General features: G+C 41.6%; 3 protein-coding genes across 6 annotated transcripts; 2 read left to right on the forward strand and 1 right to left on the reverse strand.

The window, feature by feature from the left end:
- The first annotated feature begins 4,896 nt into the window (after positions 1-4,896).
- LOC144709479 (uncharacterized) lies at positions 4,897-7,481 on the forward strand. Of its 3 annotated transcripts, XM_078583049.1 has the most exons (3): positions 4,901-5,149; positions 5,220-5,298; positions 6,343-7,481. In XM_078583049.1, exon 3 carries the CDS (start codon positions 6,364-6,366, stop codon positions 7,360-7,362), a length of 999 nt encoding a protein of 332 aa, XP_078439175.1. In that variant the 5' UTR covers positions 4,901-5,149; positions 5,220-5,298; positions 6,343-6,363; the 3' UTR covers positions 7,363-7,481. The 3 variants fall into 3 exon arrangements, with proteins under 3 accessions (XP_078439174.1, XP_078439175.1, XP_078439173.1); XM_078583048.1 differs by lacking the exon at positions 5,220-5,298 and having other exon boundaries at positions 4,897-5,054; XM_078583047.1 differs by lacking the exon at positions 5,220-5,298 and having other exon boundaries at positions 4,903-5,149.
- A 2,193-nt stretch (positions 7,482-9,674) lies between these two features.
- On the forward strand, positions 9,675-12,184 carry LOC144709823 (uncharacterized). 2 transcript variants are annotated; one of them, XM_078583468.1, is made up of 3 exons: positions 9,675-9,861; positions 10,277-10,382; positions 11,901-12,184. In XM_078583468.1, coding segments are annotated over exons 1-3 (186 nt in total). In that variant the 5' UTR covers positions 9,675-9,782; the 3' UTR covers positions 11,902-12,184. The 2 variants fall into 2 exon arrangements, with proteins under 2 accessions (XP_078439594.1, XP_078439595.1); XM_078583469.1 differs by having other exon boundaries at positions 9,682-9,861; positions 10,277-10,350.
- Positions 12,185-17,490: 5,306 nt separating this feature from the next.
- Positions 17,491-20,072, reverse strand: LOC144709339 (Translation elongation factor EF1B/ribosomal protein S6 family protein). Its single transcript, XM_078582871.1, has 2 exons — positions 19,647-20,072; positions 17,491-18,023 (listed from the first exon to the last, which is right to left on the reverse strand). The coding sequence occupies exons 1-2, from the start codon at positions 19,998-20,000 to the stop codon at positions 17,784-17,786; spliced, it is 594 nt and encodes a 197-aa protein (XP_078438997.1). The 5' UTR covers positions 20,001-20,072; the 3' UTR covers positions 17,491-17,783.
- Positions 20,073-20,154: the final 82 nt, after the last annotated feature.

Genomic DNA, 20,154 nt, shown 5'->3' on the forward strand with positions numbered 1-20,154 from the left:
CAGTGTTCTTCAAGTGTTCGTCCACCGCCGTCAGATTAGATTTGGATTTTGAATCTTCAAGCGAATAGACTGAAATAGGCCTTCGAATCTTCAAGCGAATCGCCATCGGATTTATTGATTTTGGTGCTTTGTTTTCACCACGGTGGTTGTAAGATAGTACTCCCGCCCTCGATGAGGAAAGGGGCTGCACCATCACTATTTTCGTTGGATTTAAATCCTCGGATTCGATCGTGTGATTTGTGGTCTGTTTTATCCTACCCCTCCCCTAGTCGTTCTAGTATCCAGTTCCCTTCGTCACCCTGTTCCCATCTCCCCTAGTCATCCTACATCAAGAATTCCCTACCATTCATTCTGTTGAAATTATTTGTCATCTATTTTCAAGTTTTTTTTAAATATCCAAGAGGATATTATTAAACTAAAATCATGGAAAATTTTGAAGTGGATTGTAAAATATAGTTCATCATTCAATATTTTTGTAAGATAATTACAAAAAATTCTCTCACTTTATCTTATTTCTTAACATTTCTTGACCTGATTTATGTGATTTATGATTTCATATGATTCTAATTCGTGTCACGGTAAATGTAAGGAACTAAATAAAAAATGATTAAAGGTTAATAACAGTTAAATGTTATTATTTTATAATTTTATGTAAATAATAGTAATTAAAGGTTAATTAAATTAATGGCTGATGTAAGAGATTATTAGAGCAAACACAGAAAAATGTTTTTTTCTAATTTTCAAAACTTAAAGTACTTATATGAGGGAAAATAATAACCACCATAAATAATTATAAACAACACAGGGATAAAAAACCATCCTAAACCGTAGGCGCTTGAGATAAAAAAGGCAGATGGTGGAATATAGGCGAGTTAATAATTTATTAATAATGAAAATTTATTGGGGTTATGAAAAGCATTTAGATGTTATTAGTACATGTGATAAGGTAAGTTTAAGAACTTAAGAGAGGCATATTTCATATACTTAAGAAAACATTCCATCTATGTGTAAAAAATCACTTGTTTAAATATTAGAATTACATTTTAGATAACACATTATACTTTATACATACTGAAAAAGAGTTCATGCGAACTAGAGAGATAAAATATGTAATTATTCATCAGCCTAATTAAGTGTGTACCTTGAAGAGACAAAGTCAATACATATTACATTATTTCATGCATAATCTAGTGGATATGATATTAATAATGTATCACCATATTTTGTTCAGGCCTGAGCTAGAAAACACAAAAATAAAACCTATTTATGAAATTCATTCGTGTTTTCAATATCATCGTTACATAAAATTAATCCAAACAGTAAATTTTACAACTCAAAATTGCACCTCCCAAATAAAATAGAAAGTTTTCCGCGAGTCCAAGATTACTTCACAAACAATTTTAGCTTGCCATTAATTTTTTTATGCAATTTGTTTTAAGTATAAATATGCGTGGACGAGTGGATATGGAAATAAAACAAGAAACCCATACTTAATAGGAATTAAAGATATTGAAATCTCCTGAAAAGTCAAGAAACTAAAAGCGAAGAAATTGTAGAAAATGCATTGACTAATCTACTAGTCAATGCATCAAATTTTAACACAAGCTATCACTCAAAATTATGTGTTCAGTGATCAGAGACGGTTAGATGAATCGTAAATATGATAATATGAGATCGAATTCAAAAACAGGATGTCTGAGAAAATAGTAGACACCCAATGGAAATGAGCAGCCTACCTATTTATGTCTTACTTTAACCGTAACTAGGCACTCTACTCGTTAGTCCAAATTATTGATTTTTAAGTCCCAGGGCCTATCATTCATCCTGCCAATGGCCAACTTCTGGCCTGCTGGGGGCCATTTGCCCATTACTTCGTGGGCAGGTCCTTGTCCCCACAGTTATATCCTGCAACATCAAAGCAGAAAATAATAAATAGTCATTAAATACACAACACTGAAGCCATTAAACCACTTCAATTCGAGGTATGCAATTAAATATAAATTGCTCAGGCCCAAAAGAATTTCAACAACTCTGAAACACCAAAACCAATTAAATATAAATTGATTCACACCTAAAATAATTTCATATTGTGCCCATACTTAAAGGAATAGAAGAATTTAGAAATATATTGAAGAGTCTGGACAGCCGCTTAACCATTGGCGGGGGCCGCGGCGACTTGTCTGGATCAACTTGCCGATATCTCAAGTCACCCGGCGGCGGGTCCCACCGCTCCAACGGTCCACTGTGACGTACGTGGTAATCTCGTAAATATCGCCAACATCCGGTACCCCTCTGACATTCGTAAACAGAATAACAGTGAGTACGTTTGTCTGGGCGTGTGCCCGCACGCTTCCCGTGCGTGTCAGAAAGTACAACGAACATCGAATCTCCACGTGCGAGTGACCGTTATCGGCATCCGTCGTCCGTCCACGTCATCGACTTCGGACTAACAGTGCTTAATTTTAGGGAACGGCACGTCCAGGACGTGCCGCCCCGGACGTGACGGGACGGTGACGAACCGTTACGGAAGGTGACGTGACGAACTGGTCGTCACGTCACCGTCACGTCACTCGTCCACGGATTTTCAGAAAATCCGTCACCGAACCGTCACGCGTCCGGAGACCCTCGTCACCGTCACTCACCGTCACCGTGACGGAATTTTTATTCATTTTTATAGGTTATTGTTATTGTTATGTGACATAACGGCACGTCCGGGAGAGAGAGAGTGCGAGAGAGAGAGAGAGATCGGGAGAGAGTGCGAGAGAGAGAGAGCGGGAGAGAGGGTGCGAGAGAGAGAGAGAGATCGGGAGCGAGGGTGCGAGAGAGAGAGAGAGATCGGGAGAGAGGGTGCGAGAGAGAGAGAGATCGGGAGAGAGAGTGCGAGAGAGAGAGAGATCGGGAGCGAGGGTGCGAGAGAGAGAGAGATCGGGAGAGAGGGTGCGAGAGAGAGAGAGATCGGGAGAGAGCGTGCGAGAGAGAGAGAGATCGGGAGAGAGAGTGCGAGAGAGAGAGATCGGGAGAGAGTGCGAGAGAGAGAGAGATCGGGAGAGAGAGTGCGAGAGAGAGAGAGCGGGAGAGAGAGAGAGAGAGAGAGAGAGCGGGAGAGAGAGAGAGAGAGAGAGAGAGAGGGAGAGAGAGAGGGAGAGAGAGAGAGGGAGAGAGAGAGGGAGAGAGAGAGGGTGTGAGAGAGTGCGAGAGAGAGAGATCGGGAGAGAGTGCGAGAGAGAGAGAGAGAGATCGCGAGAGAGAGAGAGAGCGATTGAGAGAACGAAAGATAGAGAGCGAGAGAGAGAGAGCGAGAGAACGAAAGAGAGAGAGCGAGAGAGGGAGAGAACGAGACTACGAGTGAGAGAGAGAGAGAGAGAGAGAGAGGGTGAGAGAGAGAGAGATCGGGAGAGAGGGTGAGAGAGAGAGAGAGCGGGAGAGAGAGTGCGAGAGAGAGAGAGAGATCGCGAGAGAGAGAGAGAGCGATAGAGAAAGAGAGCGAGAGAGGGAGAGAACGAGACTACGAGAGAGAGAGAGAGAACAAAAGAGAGAGAGAGAGACTTATTAAAATCCGTCACTGACGTCACCGTGACGGATTAATCGTCACGTCACCGTCATGGGCTACCCGTCACCGTCACCGGCTCCGCGTCACCGTCACCGTCACGAGTCCTCAGATCCGTCGCCGTCACCGTCACGTCACCGTCACGGGACCGTCACGGTGACGGGTGACGTGACGGATGACGACTGACGATCCCTAGACTGTCTGTTAGTCCAAAGTCGATGACGTGGACGATGTAGATGGATTCCTCGAGGACGGTGACAATCCCTAACTGCTTATTATGGCACCAACGGACGACGTAGATGGATTCCTCGAGGACGGTGAGGATGACAATGACGACTTTCTTGTTGTAGGATGACGAGTGTGAGCAAGATCGTCTCTGGGAATGACCTGGAATGGCGGAGACGGACTCCAGGCAGGATTGGGAATGGTAAACTGACGTTCCCCAGGACGACAGGTTTTAATTATACATACTGATGATGTCGTGATCATGGTGATTTTTTCGTCCTGTCTCTCTATGTTGGAGCCGTGGTCACGCGTCATCGTCTTCTCGACGCGTCGATGTCTGGCGAGAGGTAATCACAGTTCTCTGTCTTCCGTTCCGTTCCTTACTATCATCAGTCACCTGATCTCTGAACTAAGAAAGCCTTCCTTTCTTTCGGCACCGTTGCTGGACTCGGATTTATCCATCAGTTCAGACTCTGTGACGGATGACTGACCAAAATACTGTTACCCGTTCCAGAGCTTTAACTATCAGTCACATTTTGGTGACAGATGATGGTTTCGGACGAGCAGGATGGGACAGGACGAAGATCGTCCTGTCTGACGTCCAAAATCAATGCAGGGACGCGGACGGGATGGTTTTTTCGTCCGAGACCTCCGGACGGGACGGTTTTTTTGTCCCGTCCATTCATCTTGGGGCGAATTTGCATCCCAGTATTCGTCCTGGAATGAATAAACCGTCCCGTCTGAGCCCCTGCACTAGTATAGCTCCGGATCCTCTGGGACGTGGACGGGACAAAGATCGTCCGGAATCAGTGTAGGGATGTGGACGGGACGGTTTTTTCGTCTTGGGACGAGAAAATCGTCCCTTCGGCGCCCCTGCGCTAAACCGTCATCGCTGAACGTGCCCTTTGTTTCGTCATCCGTAAAAAGTAAGGCTCAAGGATAACGGACGACGAATTAGATTCCGTCCCTTCCCGTTGTCATCCAGGGGCAGGTCGGGATCTGACGTGGCAGACACGTGTCGACGCCAGGGGATACGGTTCCGAGCGACGGTTTTTTACCGAGAAAGGAAGGGCACGCATCGTCGCTGCAATTACGGTTATGCCCCCATTGTTCCGGCAGTGGCGGTCATGGAAAAAAGCAGAAGAAATGGAGAAAATCTGCGTACAAGTTGGAACGATTTGTAAGGGGTTTGAAGTATATCTTCTTCCTCTTCTCGTCTGAATTGAATCTCTTCTCCGCCGATCAGATCAGATCTGCGGCAGGCGTCGTGCGCGGCGGCGTGGTACTCTTCGACTGTTGTTTTTTGGTTTGATGGCTTCTGTTCTAGTTTGATCTCAAGGATTGATGCATGTCTCTTGCACAGATCTCGCTGTGGAGGTTGTTTGTAGGCTCCTTGCAGCTTTTTTTTTCTACATTTTGTCATGTTTTTGTTGTGGTTTTTTGCCAGAGTCGCTGAAGATTGCAGGGATGGTTTTTGCGGTTGTTTGGTTCCTTTGAATCTGCGGGAGGACTTTGGCTCGCTCGTGGTTTGTGTTCTTTTTGGGGTTTCGTACCCTGTGTAGAAGCGGAATTTTTCGTGTTCGCATGCTGTTTCTAAATTTTCGGTGAGGCGGATGCGAAATGCGTAGTTTGGAGATTTTTCAAACCGGTGGTTGCTGGTTTAAGACCGTGCAATTTTGGGTCTTTTGATTGTTTTGAGGATTCGTGAACGGGATTATTCGGCTCGAAATCAGTTATTCACCGGCTTCAAGCTCTCTCAGATCGAATGAAAATATTCGGAAATGTTAGATATTTTGGTGCAGAAGGTGTTGGGTAGATGTGATTCGAGAGTTACCTTGTCTCAGTCAGATAGTTTTTGGAGACGTGATAAGAAATCTCTGCTGCCAATTTTTTGCTCTTAATTTTTAATTTCCTATTTTTTCAGTTAGAACCATAGTGCTGACTACTGAAAGAGTTGCTTCACCCATCTTTTTGTGCGGATTTTTAGTTTTCCACGTTCTCGAGATTGAAAAGAAGCGTTGGCGTATGATAGCTCCAAATTTTGTTTATTTTGTTCTTCTTTTTTTGTTTTTATAATGATGCCGCATATAAGGAGAACGATTCTTTAAAATGGTCATATCGAGTGAGCTTATACTTAGTTTATTATCTTTCCACCGATCATACCTGAGTAGACAGATCCTGGAAATGTGCCTCATCCATTTGAATCCGGTGAAGATTAGATTAGATGTTTCATGGGCAAAAATGTTTGAACTTCGGAAACGTTGCTAAAGAATTTATTGCAAAACTGAGAGATGAAGTGATCTTTTGTACGATGTTGATCACAAATCTCGAGTTCATCTTTAATTTTGGATCCGTTTGATTTCTTGTCCTTCCATCACTAAATACTCGTATTTTATGCATTCTGTGCCGACTTTTTGTAGTGCAGGATTTCTACTCATTGATAGTTCGAACTTGATTTATTTAATCATAAATAATCATTTTATTATATGCCACATTTAGTCTGTGTAGATTCTCTTCAGAAAATTAAGATATAAATAACATTGATTTATGTTTTGTTGATGGATGTGCAGATTGCTTAAGCTGAGTGATAGATGGCAGCTGCCGAAGCGCGGGCTGCCTGGCAGCGCATGGCCAACCGTTGCATAGTTCAAGAAGATGCCAAGAGGGCCCCAAAACTCGCCTGCTGCCCGACATCGGCATCACTATTTCATCAAGATCCAACAGCTGGCGCCACGGCCAACAAGGCGGATCAACCGTCTTCAACTTTCATCCCCCCGTGCTGGAACCCCTCAGACGTGGGCCCACTCCCGCCCGATGCTAAATGGTGGCTCCACGTCCAGCCCAACCTCGGCGCCACGCGCGAACACCTCGAAGATCCCAAAGATGTTGACCCGTTGACCGTTGACCCAACTGGTCTGATATTGGATGATGATCTGAAGGCCAAGCCTGGAATTGAGACGGGCTTTTTGGTATCCTGCAAGGGCGTTGACCTGTTGACTCCCTTGGAACCATGGTGGAGGATATCTGACGTGGACGAGTTGGCCTCGTTGGTCGCCCAGAGGTCTTTGGAGTGCATCGAGAACTGCGATCTTCCCCGGCCTCAGAGGGTCCATTTCTGTGCTGGCGCAACCTACTCTCCATCGTACCGTTGGAGCAACTGCCCTGCTCATCTGACCGTCAGATCGGATTCCCCTTTGGAGAAGGGTTTGACCCAGCCGGAGACCGATCCAGTCAGAGTTGACTTGCTGGAGGCGCTCCGCCGGTCGCAGACTCGGGCCCGGGAGGCCGAGATGGCAGCACAGCAGGCCCACATTGAGAAGGAGAAGATTGTTGATCTCTTCTTCAAGCAGGCGTCTTCGCTCTTCGCGTACCGGCAGTGGGTCCAGATGCTTCAGCTGGAGAACTTCTTCCTCCGGGCAAAGATGCGGGCCCCACGGTCAAAGTCAACGCCCGGGCCAAAGAAGAGGAGTCTGGGACAGTTGACCTGCGGTCTATGCGAGTATGCCGTGGCGGTGGCGGTCAGCGTTGGCCTGGCGGCTGCAGGGGTGCTCTTTGGGTGGACCCTCGGCTGGTTGCTGCCCGTCTTCTAGGTAAAGTCAACGGCCTGCTGTTTGTGAATTGTGTGTATATTCCTGATGGATCGGACGGCTTGTATTTATTTTTGTGTATCATGATGATTGGGGTATGGGATAGTTTTTTCTTTTATTCACTCTTTGGGTTGATTTGACATTATTTTAATCTTTATTTTTTATCTATACTGGGGAAGGGGAAATGGGAATTCTGTTTTCTTGGAGTCCATGGCTTAGATCATGGGCTAGAGTTGGAGATAGAGAGAGACAGGGAGGAATTATAACATAAGGCTTGTCATCCGTTCCGTCTCGTCAGCATGTCCTGACTATAGATCAGGGACACGGACGGTACAATTTTTTCGTCCCGGGACGAAAAAATCGTCCTGTCTGAGGATAAGGACGAATTATGGGACGAAAATTCGTCCGGGGACCACCGAACGGGACGGTTTTCGTCCCGTGGGACGAAAAAATCGTCCGTCCGGAAGTCTCCAGACGATGGACGGGTGAATCTGAACGGAAAACAGCCGAATTCACATCCGACGGTTGAGATGTTGCCATGTGGCCTTGCTAGTACAATTTATAATATATTATAACCGATTATAATATATTAAAAATATAAAATGTGTTTTTTCGTCCCTGGACGAATTTTGGGACGAAAATTAGTCCGAGGAAGACTGGATGGGACGAAAAATTGTCCCGATATTATTGGACGGGACGGATTTTTTGTCGGTAGACGAAAAACCGTCCCGTCCTTCGTCCCTGAGCTTATGTCGGACGTAGGACGGAACGAATTTCGTCCCGTCCCCTCCTTCGTCCATGTCCAGGATGATCCGGATCTATAGTTCTGACTGTTCCATCATCGTCGGATGGAGACGGGATGAAACTGCAGACTCTGTGACAGATGACTGACCAAAATGCCATCCCGGGATGTTCCATCAGTCTTGCAATGTCTTTGGCTGTCCATCCACAAGCCTCACTGGAACATGCAAAGGAAAGCATAAATGATGGAGAGATGTTAACAATTCAAACATGAAAAAAAATGAGAGAATGTGGGGCATATGAGAAACTCTGAAGGAAAGTGGAGAGAGAGGGAGGGAGTGAGAGGGAGAGAGAGAAGGGGGGGAGAGAGAGACTGACTGACAGACATAGACACAGAGAGAGAGAGACAGACAGATTTATGCAGGGAGAGAGAGGAAAGGAGGCAGGGAGGGAGAGAGAGACAGACAGACATAGACAGAGAGAGAAAGCGACAGAGAGGCAGACACAACCACAGATAGAGAGAGAGACATAGACACAGAGAAAGAGAGACAGACAGACAGAGACAGACAGAGAGAGAGAGGGGGAGAGAGAGAGAACAGACAGAGCGAGAGAGAGAGAGAGATAGAAGGACATAGACAGAGAGGGAGACGGACTGACATGGAGAGAGATAGACAGACATGGACAGAGAGAGAGAGAAGACACGGATTGACATGGAGAGAGATAGACAGACATGGACAGAGAGAGAGAGAGGGATGGATTGACATGGAGAGATATAGACAGGCATGGACACAGAGAGAGAGATGGACAGACATAGACAGAGAGAGAGAGAGAACTGACATAGAGAGAGAGATAGACAGACATAGAAAGAGAGACAGACAGACATAGACAGAGAGAGAGAGGACTGACATAAAGAGAGAGATAGACAGATAGAAAGGGAGACAGACAGACATAGACAGACAGAGAGAGAGAGGACTGACATAGAGAGAGAGATAGACAGACATAGAAAGAAAGGCAGACATAAAGAGAGAGGACTGACATAGAGAGAGATATAGACGGCCATAGAAAGAGAGACAGACAGACATAGACAAACAGAGAGAGAGAGGACAGACATAAAGAGAGAGAGAGAGAGAGACAGACATAGACAGGAAGAGAGACAGACATACATAGACAGACAGAGATAGAGAGAGACAGACAGACAGACATAGGCAGAGAGAGAGTGAAGAGAGAGAGAGAGACATCGACATATACAGAGAGAAAGACAGGCAAACAGACAAAGGCAGAGAGAGGGAGGGAGGAGAGAGAGACAGAGAGAGAGGGAGAGAGAGAGAGAGAGAGAGAGAGAGAGAGAGAGAGAGAGAGAGAGAGAGAGAGAGAGAGAGAGAGAGAGAGAGAGAGAGAGAGAGAGAGAGAAGGAGAGAGAGAGAGATAGAGAGAAAGGGAGAGAAGGAGAGTGAGAGAGAGAGAGGGTTTTCTTTGAGCCCAATATTAATACGGGCCTGCCATCATAAGAAGCCAAGCCCACAGACAATTTTTACAAGTATGTCCGATTAGTACATAACAAGTCAAGATCCCGAACTTATAATCGAAGTTCCTTTTCATTTTCTTTCGCCCTCAATCTTTCACTGCTTCTCTCCGTTCGAGGGGTAGCAAGGTTCAGAATCGTTGGAGGAGCTGCATCAGGAATGGCAACGATGGGAAGATTGCGGATGTTCGTTGCCCAGGAACCCGTCGTTGCGGCTTCTTGTTTGATCGCCGGATTCGGTTAGGCATCTCGGATCTACCCTCGGCCGTCTTTCTATTTGCAGAATTGCGTGGAATGATCTCGCTTTCGATGCCAGTGAATGTAGTTTTTTCCGCACTTTAAACTATTGGCTTGTGTTATTTGATTTCCTGTATTTGTTTGATTCATGTTTTCTATCAATACACGGGAACTTGGTTTATGGGACCAATTCTTTTCTGGTGTACTGGCAAACTGCGGATTAAGCCACTACGTTTTGTTGTTGATCATTGTCGTCTTGTTTTCTTTCCTATTTCGTTTGAGACTCCTAGTTCAAGTATTATTTCAATGTACCTAAAATTTTGGGGCCATTTCTTGACGGAATCAATTTTTTTGTTGATCTGGGACATAGAGATGATGTGAGACCCGAGCTGATATTTATACGTTGGAGAATTTCAGGGCTTTTCCTTCCAGCTGTTGTGAGACCGATCTTGGACAAACTCGAAGCAGGAAAACAAGTTCCTCCGACTGCTGTACGTGTACATGCATTTCAGATCTTATCTTGGTGAATAAAGGCCTTTGTGATGTTCTTTTACCGTAATCAGATCAAATATACCAATTTCTCATAATGTGCGGCTGATCTAGATTTTTGTTAGTTTTTTGCATTCAGTAAATATTCCTGAATTTAAATTGGTGCATCTCATAGGTAGATAAAGCGTATAAAATTTGATGATAAGCGTTTAGTCTGAAGCTAAATACTATTCCACTTAAATGTTGCCCATCCTGAATGCTGAGGAAGATATATTATCCCAATTAATAATAAATTGTCGAATGAATAATCATGTATCGCAGAAAATTTCAACATCACTTGGAAAATTATCTTGATTTCAGACGTGTTGTCAAGATTACTTTTATGCAGACTTTTAATTGCAGATAATTATATCCATGTCTTCTGAATCATTTTAGCTAGTTTCTTTCAGAACTGTTCCTTATGTGCAGTTCATCATCCTTGAATAAATAGGGAGGATATTAATACACACACACACACACATATATTTGAGTATGAAGCTCGAGAGGTTGAAGCGCGAGAGAGAGAGAGAGAGAGAGAGAGAGAGAGAGAGAGAGAGAGAGAGAGAGAGAGAGAGAGAGAGAGAGAGAGAGAGAGAGAGAGAGAGAGAGAGAGAGAGAGAGAGAGGAAGGGATAATGAGGACAAGATGCAAATAGGCCATCATATTAGGGAAATGCAATTAATAACTTATTGATTGTTCTTCTCCCAGGAGTATAGAAACACCCATCTAAACTTGCATACAAGCATTGATTCTTTCATATAGCTGGTGTGAGATGTGGGAATATGGAGAATAAAAAAATCAAAAAGCTTCTTGTATTAGTTTACTCCCTCAAAAGGGAAGTTGTTATGGACTTGGAGATTCGCGTGTTTTATTTCCAACATTATTTATGGAATAGACATTTGATACGTATCTCCACAAGACCCAACCAAATCAAGAAATCATGTGAATGAGAACTTCCAAAAGAACCGTCGTTCTCTATAGTTTCCACCAGTTTGGATATTATGAAATAGGGAGACAGCAATTCTACAAACTTGAAGGTCGGATGAAGTAGAGATGAGGTAATTTAGATACTGCCGGATCGGTGTTGTCCTTCCAACGATTCCGTCAGACAGGGGTCATCCTTGCAGGATCATAGTATCTCCAAAATCCAGCCCTGCCTCCGCCAATTCTGCTAAGAATCTCAGGATGCTTTCTTGAGGATAGATCCGTCTTATTTATAGGGTCATGGTCTCCAGCATAATTTCAATGGGGGTTCACACATGTCTCCCTCCAAGCAGAGGTCTTCATCAGATATTTCTTGAGGAGGTTCGTATCATGATTAAGTAGCACTAATTATTAGTACTTGAACGAATATAAATTTCCTAGTTTTAATTTTCTATTCTAATATTTATATATGCTTTTCCAGATTTTTTTTCACTTTATTCAGTTAACGTGTTTCATTTTTCTCTAGTGCACGAGCTGTGGGAGATTTTCTTGGAAGTTAACTTAACAATTGTTAAATTTGAATTTGCAGAGTCTCCTTGGGGCTGTCAATGGCCAATAACAAGTCAAGTCTGTTGACCAAATTGTCTTTTTTTCCAACCTCTCCACATCTTTGAGGCAGTCCGGAGAGCCATTGACTGCAAATCTGGAGCTCTAGGCCTTGTGGACTTCCAGTTTCTCTCAAATAAGTACACTTTAATCTACAAACATCCATAAATCTATCTACCTTGGTGAGATATTGTGCAGACCGGCTCCTTCCATGGTATGAAAAAAACACCACATTTTTTGGTTCCAAGTTTGGTGAATTATTATGCATATTGATCTCTCTTGAATGGTCATTCCAAACATCTCTGATTTTGTAAAAAAGTTTCCTGATTATTAGGGTAAAAAAATGGTTCTGATTCAGGTTGATCTACAGAGATTCGGAAAGAGAAGTTTCATAAGATGATAAGATCGAGAAGTTGTGAAGGGAAACTGTGGAGGAAGTTGTTAAATTAGGTATTTTTTAAAAAAATCAGATGCACCAAGTAACTATCTTCAGGGTGCATTTGCCTCTCTCTGAAGAGTTGGATGAGATGATAAGAAATTACACCATAATGAGAACAATCATGCCTTTTGATATTGTGAGTACTGGTACTTTGCGTCTTGTCACTTAGTCTTCTTGGGGCCCAACCTTCTTTTCAACCATCTAAGTTTTTCTCTTCTCAGCCCTCTGATACAAACCCAAAAATCCATTTGGGTATTTTTGTCATTTCTTTTTCATATGTCCTCTAAATAATGTAGCACAGCTCGTTGGGAGCCTTGCTCGACGATGTCCACTTGGTCGTAACCTTTCCGGTGACGTTCACCCCGTCGGACCTCTCTCTTGGCAACATCAATTCCGCCTGCCTCTCGTCTTTCTCTCCCCGATATCCACCCACCTACTTTTCTCGCCTTATCTCCATCGTATGATATGAACCGACTAGGTTCTTATCACCCTTCTTTGATTCCAGCCCATCTTTAAGTATCTTCTTCAATTCTAACCGCTGCTGAAAATTCTGAACGAAAAACACAAAGTACAAGTTTTAATTTCTAATTTGTTTATTTCCATTGATACTTGAAATTGTGAACTTCAGAATCTCCTTTAACTCTAGAAAATATCCAATGATGAACTTATTCGCAATTTGCGTTTCAATTCAAACGGTACTGTCTCTCAATTTATTTTAATCTGGGTCACTCTCCACCCGTCTCTTTTTTAAGCCGATTGATTATTATCTCTCTTTATCTTCCAAAACCTCAATCGAATTCTCTCCTCTTAATTAATCTCACTTTATCATATCAATTCATCTTGTCTGCTACCTACTTGATAAACATCAATCCTCCAATTGCAGTATAAGTCACTCTTCGTCTATAAATTAATTTTATGCACCTTTGGTTTTCTTTCTTCCTTTATTCAGTCTATCCGTCTTTATTTATTTCCCAAGATTTATTAAAATTACCCAATAAAATTTGATTCAGTAGCTCAAATCTTCTGTTAATTCCTTTAGACCAATACACAATCTAATGAGTCCAACTGCAGTGTAAAACTTGTGTCTATGCAGGAATATTACATTTTTTTCAACACCTCTTCAAATTATACATCATTCAAGTGTCTGAATTCAGTCTAAAGGGAATGCTTTTCCCCAACAATTATCCGACATTATACGTCCATTTTGCCTATTATTCTACTTTTTTATTTCTGCTATTTCTCATCCAATGCTTTGAAACTTTCAGGTTTAGGTAGCTTATCTTGAGATAAAATACAAAAAAAATATCAATTTATCAGAAATCGTAAATGACCGTTATGCGATTTTTTGCCCAAATTCACTTCACGTTCTTTTTCTAATCTCTCTTGAAGCTCCTGATCCTTGGTTAATGTGATCTTGTTTAATGGCCCTTGACCATCTGATGGACGTTCAGTATCAATTCCGATTGCCTTAATAGAAACGCGCTCGTATTTTTTATTTCTTAACGGACCAAGTATTAAAATTCACCTACAAAATATGGCCCCATTTTGAAAAAGGGAAACCTTAGACCTCGTATATCATGTTCTACTCCATGAATAAGGGGGTACTATAAATTATAGGAATAAATCTTAGAAGTATGATATGAATATTTGTCGCCATATGTTCCTCAATTAATAAGCAATTAGGGTCAAAGCATTGAAGTAGGCTTTAATGCATTATATCCTGACTGGAAAGGTTAAAACATCATTCTGTTTCTAAACTCAATTTCAATGATAGTAACGAGTGCATAAAATTTCATATGGAATAAATAAATCGTTTTATGATTACGTGGAACAGGTTAATGCATCGTACCTTTTGGTTAGAAAAATATTTGACTTCTCACGGTATGGTGAATGGGTCAAACCTGAAAATTCGGACAGAATTTTTTTGGAAATGAAACTATTACTGTAATAAATCATTGACAAAATATTTTATCAGATGGAGTAAAGTAAGGTTTGCATGGACTGAATAAAACTCTGGTAAAGTAGAATTGCATCTCAATATTATTTAAAGATCATTGATTTAGGTATAAAACTAGACCTTTTATTTGATTATGGGACCAAAATCTAAATAAGCAAGATTAATATACATAGGAAAGAGTCAATGTATAGATAGGAAGTATTAAGCATATGATTTCCCAGGTACAATGGAATCAGAAAATATCGACTAGAGTAATCATAGTATGTAAAATTGTGATAGATAGGTATTGTATTCCTTACCCTCAAAGTGTCATGGGTGACCTGATTTTTTGACAGAAGATAGAGACCCAATGGATTTTATATGTCACAATAATTTGATGTAAAAGTCACACGCCACTTAATATTTATGTATCTATGGATTAGCATGTACCATCCATGAAAATGGATTTTCTTGGGTTTTCATTATGAGCCCATCCTGCACTTATGATCTCGTTCAAACTGTACCAATGAATTCATAATGTCTTACCCATCTAACCTTCACAGCTTTTTTTTCGTCAATGATATTTTTCACTTATATAATGACGGATCACATTTTATCACCCATCATCTGTGTGTTCCCTTTGGGCGCCGATTCATGAAATCTGACTTTATCTCGAACATTGATCTCTCCATATTTTTTTCCTTGCCATGAAATTACCCCTGGAGCTTCATAAAATAATATGGAAAATGGTGAAATAATATAAAATTCCTTAAGATAGATTTAACCCAAAACAAGTGACTTACTGCAAAAAAAAGTTTCTAGGAATTGTGGCCTTGATTGACATGATCTGAGCCCAATTTCATATTGAAATATCAAATTAAAGACAAATCTAAATACTAAAAGCAAAAACTGTCACCTTTGCATGTATTGAATCCGTGATTTCTGGGTTTCTTGAGTTAGTATCTTCAAGGCATTCAGATTTCTGGACTCTAGATGTAACCACACGATATTTAAAGCTCTGGATATCATCTTATTTCCCACAAAATCTGATACTAGAAATCTTATTTCTTCTCCGTTCAGTCTCGTTGGAATCAATACTTGGGAAGAGGAAGAGAAGAAGGGGGCACATAAATGGCTTGTGTGAGTATCAAACGAGTGTGCCCCCCTCTATTTATACTCTCTGTAAAATTTTCGGTAAAAGTGAAAATTTTTGCACATTGATGTATATACTCTAATTTCAGGGTAATGATGTTCCTAGGTAATGATGTCAATGGCCCAATAGCCTTTATAGTATGGCCTTAAATTTATTTGACCAAATAGATTGTTAGAGTTCCCATCCCCCCCCCCCCAATCGAGAGGAGCCGAGCTACACTTTCTCTAGAAGATACAAAGGATTATATCAACTCTCTCATAAAACGTTTGTATCATTGGTTCTCATCCGCATGACACTCTTGAAAGACTTAGGGTGTGGTTAACTGTCAAACCCTAATTTGGCTTTCTAATAAGTATTTTTAGAACACTTTTTCAAGTATTTTTACTACCTTGGCCAGGGATTTTATTACATCTTCTTCATCTCCTCTACCATGACCACAAAATCAGCTTCTTAGACTTGTTGGTGCATTTATGCTAGACAGTTTGGAATCTCATGGATAGATACTTGTAGATCATAGTCAAAACATAATCTTCCATACACAAGGTTTATTTGGTGTCTCAAATGTAAGGACCACTTACACAACTATGCATGAATCATCTCGAGTGACGCTAGGTATAATACCACTTGGGGATTCATACAGTTCAATTGAGTGAATTATTTTTCCAAAGAGCAGCACCATCTGTCTGACGTGTCTCTACACTAATGGCTATGGATTGGCCATACTCATCTTATGAGTGAGATTAGACAGTGTTATTCTATCCAAATATCCTCTTTAGACAATGGTATTCTATCATGTAACATATTCATAAGCTGTTGTTTTCGTAATATATAAATATCACGATGTCCATGGAAGCCTAAGTGTAAGAGGTTAAATGGAGGTTGAATAATTGGGCCTTGGTAGGTAACCATGCGTGTGTAAAGCTCAGAATGACAGTGTTGTGGCCTTGGTGGCTAACACTATTGCAAAATATCATTATAAGGGAGGCTTTAGGTAAGGAGAGTTCCCATGAAATGAATCAGCATCTCAAACCTTTATTAAAAGTAAATAGTGTCATATCCCCATCTCCTACATCATCTAGATAAAGATTCACATTTTTAAGCCCTATAGTTACTACGTCTATTTTTGTCAAAATATTATTTTTTTCCCATTATCATATGAAAAGCCATAAGAAATGGGTCATATTTGCCAACTTTACATCCAGGTGACATTGTAGATGCACTTAAATAGAAAAATATATATTTTGTATATATTATATTGATAAAAATATTTTTTTTCTAGAGCATTTTGCATCAAGGCATATTCATTTTAAACTCATCTCAAAATTAGTAAGGAATTTACCATGTAGACTTTATCAGAACCTATTTTACAAATTTGTATTTGGACAATATTCTTTTTATTATTCAACCACCTTGTTATAATAATATGGTATAATGAAATATTTTGCCAAATCAGTTTGTTACATTGAAGATACATAGCTTTCTGCAATGGCTAACTTAAAATGATGTCAAATTTATTTCTATACTCATTTCCTTGAAATATTCCCCTTACATAGTTTGTGGTAACTAGAAGGTGTGACTGGACCTCTATACTTGTTGATAAAGTTAGTAATATAGTTTATCATTTTGCAATTTTTTTGTTAGGATACGGTAGATACATAGAGAGTAAAAAATCATTAAATATTAAATCAGTTAGACAGCTTTGCCTCGTATATACTAATTATTACAAGATTAATATTTGAAAATAAGACAGGATATGAAAGTAGTTGTTCACACATAACCTAACTATAGTACTTATGATACGAATGATTAAGGAATTAAAGTTGATGTCCTTCGCCTCATTTTCCACAAACATTCCACACACACATCCATCAAAGACTTAATCCAATATCTTTAATGGATAACTTCATTTTCCATTTCTACATTTACGAGTGATGAGAGACCACAGCAAGGGGTTGGAATTCTAGAGAGGAAAGCACACAGACTGTTGGCATTTGAAAAAAATATGTTTTCTGATAGCAGGAAACTCAAGATTTTGCAGTGGACCATTTGATTATATCCAAAAAGCATATACTATTGTAACCCTGAGGAAAACCAGTTGTGTGCAAATCAACAAGGAGCTTTCAGAAGATCCACAGACAATTTCAAAGTGAATTTCCCAAAAAAGGGTGTGAGTGACGGACGTAGATAGATAGATAGATGGATAGATAGATGGATGGATGGAAAAATATAGAGAGAGAACAGCAAAAACTTGAAAATAAAGGCTGACCTGACTCTGGCTTGGGCCCCTAACTTTGCTATGCTCAAGGAGTGGGCCCATGAAGCAGATGGTGGAATATTTCTAGTACTTCCTCTTCCTGACCTTGAAGCTGGATGATCTGATGACGTCGTCATCGGCCAGCAGCCTGGACTCGAGGGCCGTCATCGACTCCGGCTTGGTGAAGTAGGTGAAGAGGAGGTAGATGCCATCAAAGTAGGTGTTCGTCTCTCCAGCCTTGTTCTTCTTCCTTATGCTGTAGGCCAGGGGGATGACCCCACGGTTGAACACCTCCACGTACATCCCTCCACCAGCTACCAGAAGCTGCACCACATAACATGCTCAGGGTCAAACCATCACCTAGGCATACACATATATATAGGGGGAGAGAGAGAGAACAGAATAGAGAGAAAGAGTGAAGAAGAGAGAGAGAGAGAGAGAGAGAGAGAGAGAGAGAGAGAGAGAGAGAGAGAAAGAGAGAAAGACAGACAGACAGAAAAGAGAGAGAGAAACAGAGAGAGCAAGAGGGAAATAAAAAAGAGAGAGAGATAGACAGACAGACAGACAGAAAAGAGAGAGAGAAACAGAGAGAGCAAGAGGGAAATAAAAAAGAGAGAGAGATAGACAGACAGACAGACAGAAAAGAGAGAGAAAAACAGAGAGAGCAAGAGGGAAATAAAAGAGAGAGAAAGAGACAGAGAAAGGAGCGAGAGGGAGAGAGAGACTATGCGGCCAACTCTGCTCTGAGACGATTGATGTTGAAGAATTGGAAACATAAAACATATCCATGGAAAGGGCACCGCATTTTATGTATATCTCAAAGGAAAGTGAGTTATTTCAAAGTTCACATTGTTTCTAAACTAGCTAGCTTTCTTCTCGCTTTTCATTATGGTGAAATACCTAAATTTTTTTCCGGAAGAAAGACATGAAATATTGCAAGCAATTATCTTGTGTGTCGATCAAGAAATCTTCATCCTCATCCCAATCTCGTCTGTGTCACCAACATCCAGGTTTGGACTTGAGCGAATGACGATGAGGATAACGACTTGTCATCAAATAATGAATGACAATGTGGCTGATGATGGCAGTTTTTGAAAATCAGATGACAATAACGATGACAAATTGTCATTGCCCAGTCGTTATCTTCATAGTTGACGCCAAACTATGATTTGTAGACGATGATTTTTTTTAACAATGATTTTTAGACGATGATATAATCATCATTTTCTTCTTTATCCCCAAAACGCATCATCGTCATGCATATTTGGGCTTGGACTAATGAGCATGACGATGACTTCTGATAATCATCCTCATCTATGCCAAACCCTAGTTTTTGATGGATGGATTCCGTTCCTACTAGCAATATTTTACTTTGATCGAAGGCAAAGTGATCTTAATGAGATGAAATTGAAAACTATAAATTCTGCTCCAAACCCCAAATTATCATGGTGGAAAAGCAAATAGGCGAACACAAATCTTTTAACCATGAAAGATGTCCTGCTTGCTCTTTGATGATAAAGAATGCCAGAACTAAATGAAACTAAAACTAGTTGCCTGATGGGAAAGCTCAAAGCATTTTTAAATGGAGCGCATCTCATGTAAACTTCATGATCGTTCATAATTGTGACCATACTCCTAATTTTTTACAACAATCAACCAAAACTATTGCCGAAATTATTCTCCGAAAAATATCACCAAAAAAAAATGCCCAGAAAATTACTCGGAACACCAAATCGAGTAGAAGAAACACAACAAGTTCCGAAACGAAGCGCATCTTAGACGCAAGCAGAAGAAATTACGTCCTCCTTCATAACTGCGACCAAATCCCCAATTTCTGGCTACAACATGATCCCCAAAATTACTCCGAATTGAGAAAAATTGGCGAGCAAAACGGCCAGAAAATTACTGAAAAACGCAGAATTGAGCGGAGAAGAAGGGCTGGCTTACCTCCTCGTACCTCTGGGTGAAAGCCAGGCGTTCGTCCTCCGTCATGTCGGGCCTGAGCACCGCCATGGTCTCATACTGGCGAAGCCCAGGAGGGCACTGCGGCTCCTCCTTCTCCTCCAAAACCCCGGCCGCGGCAGATCCGCTCTGGGCGGAGCCGGCATCGCTCTCCCCGTCCCTTCCTCCCTCGAAGAAGGACCCGGAGAAGTCCAAAGCCATGGCGCGCAAGGCCGAGGTCTTCGCGCCGAGGCGAAAGAACCCGCATTTCAGCTGCCTCGACGCTGCATTGGGCAAGGGGCGATGGTGGGTCAAGGAAGAGGACGAGGAGACGAAGAGAGAAGATGGGATCGACGCCATCGCTGCTCTGCTCAGCTCTGCTCTGCGAGAAGACGATTGCCTCGCCACGACGGTGGTGGAAGAAGAAGAAGGCGCGTATGGATAAGGGGGGGTTGCGCTTTGGACCGCTCTTAATGGGCCGTCCTTAATGGGCCTTCCCTTCCCTGGCCCAGTA

This window comes from Wolffia australiana, chromosome 11, assembly GCF_029677425.1.
Source record: "Wolffia australiana isolate 7733 chromosome 11, ASM2967742v1".
Taxonomy (NCBI): Eukaryota; Viridiplantae; Streptophyta; class Magnoliopsida; order Alismatales; family Araceae; genus Wolffia; species Wolffia australiana.

Coding starts and splice junctions, on each gene's coding strand:
- LOC144709479 (XM_078583048.1), top strand. CDS start 6,364: ATGGCAGCTGCCGAAGCGCGGGCTGCCTGGCAGCGCATGGCCAACCGT.
- LOC144709339 (XM_078582871.1), bottom strand. CDS start 20,000: ATGGCGTCGATCCCATCTTCTCTCTTCGTCTCCTCGTCCTCTTCCTTG. Junction 18,024..19,646: donor TCACCCAGAGGTACGAGGAG/GTAAGCCAGCCC, acceptor TATGTGGTGCAG/CTTCTGGTAGCTGGTGGAGG.
- LOC144709823 (XM_078583468.1), top strand. CDS start 9,783: ATGGCAACGATGGGAAGATTGCGGATGTTCGTTGCCCAGGAACCCGTC. Junction 9,862..10,276: donor TTGTTTGATCGCCGGATTCG/GTTAGGCATCTC, acceptor GGAGAATTTCAG/GGCTTTTCCTTCCAGCTGTT.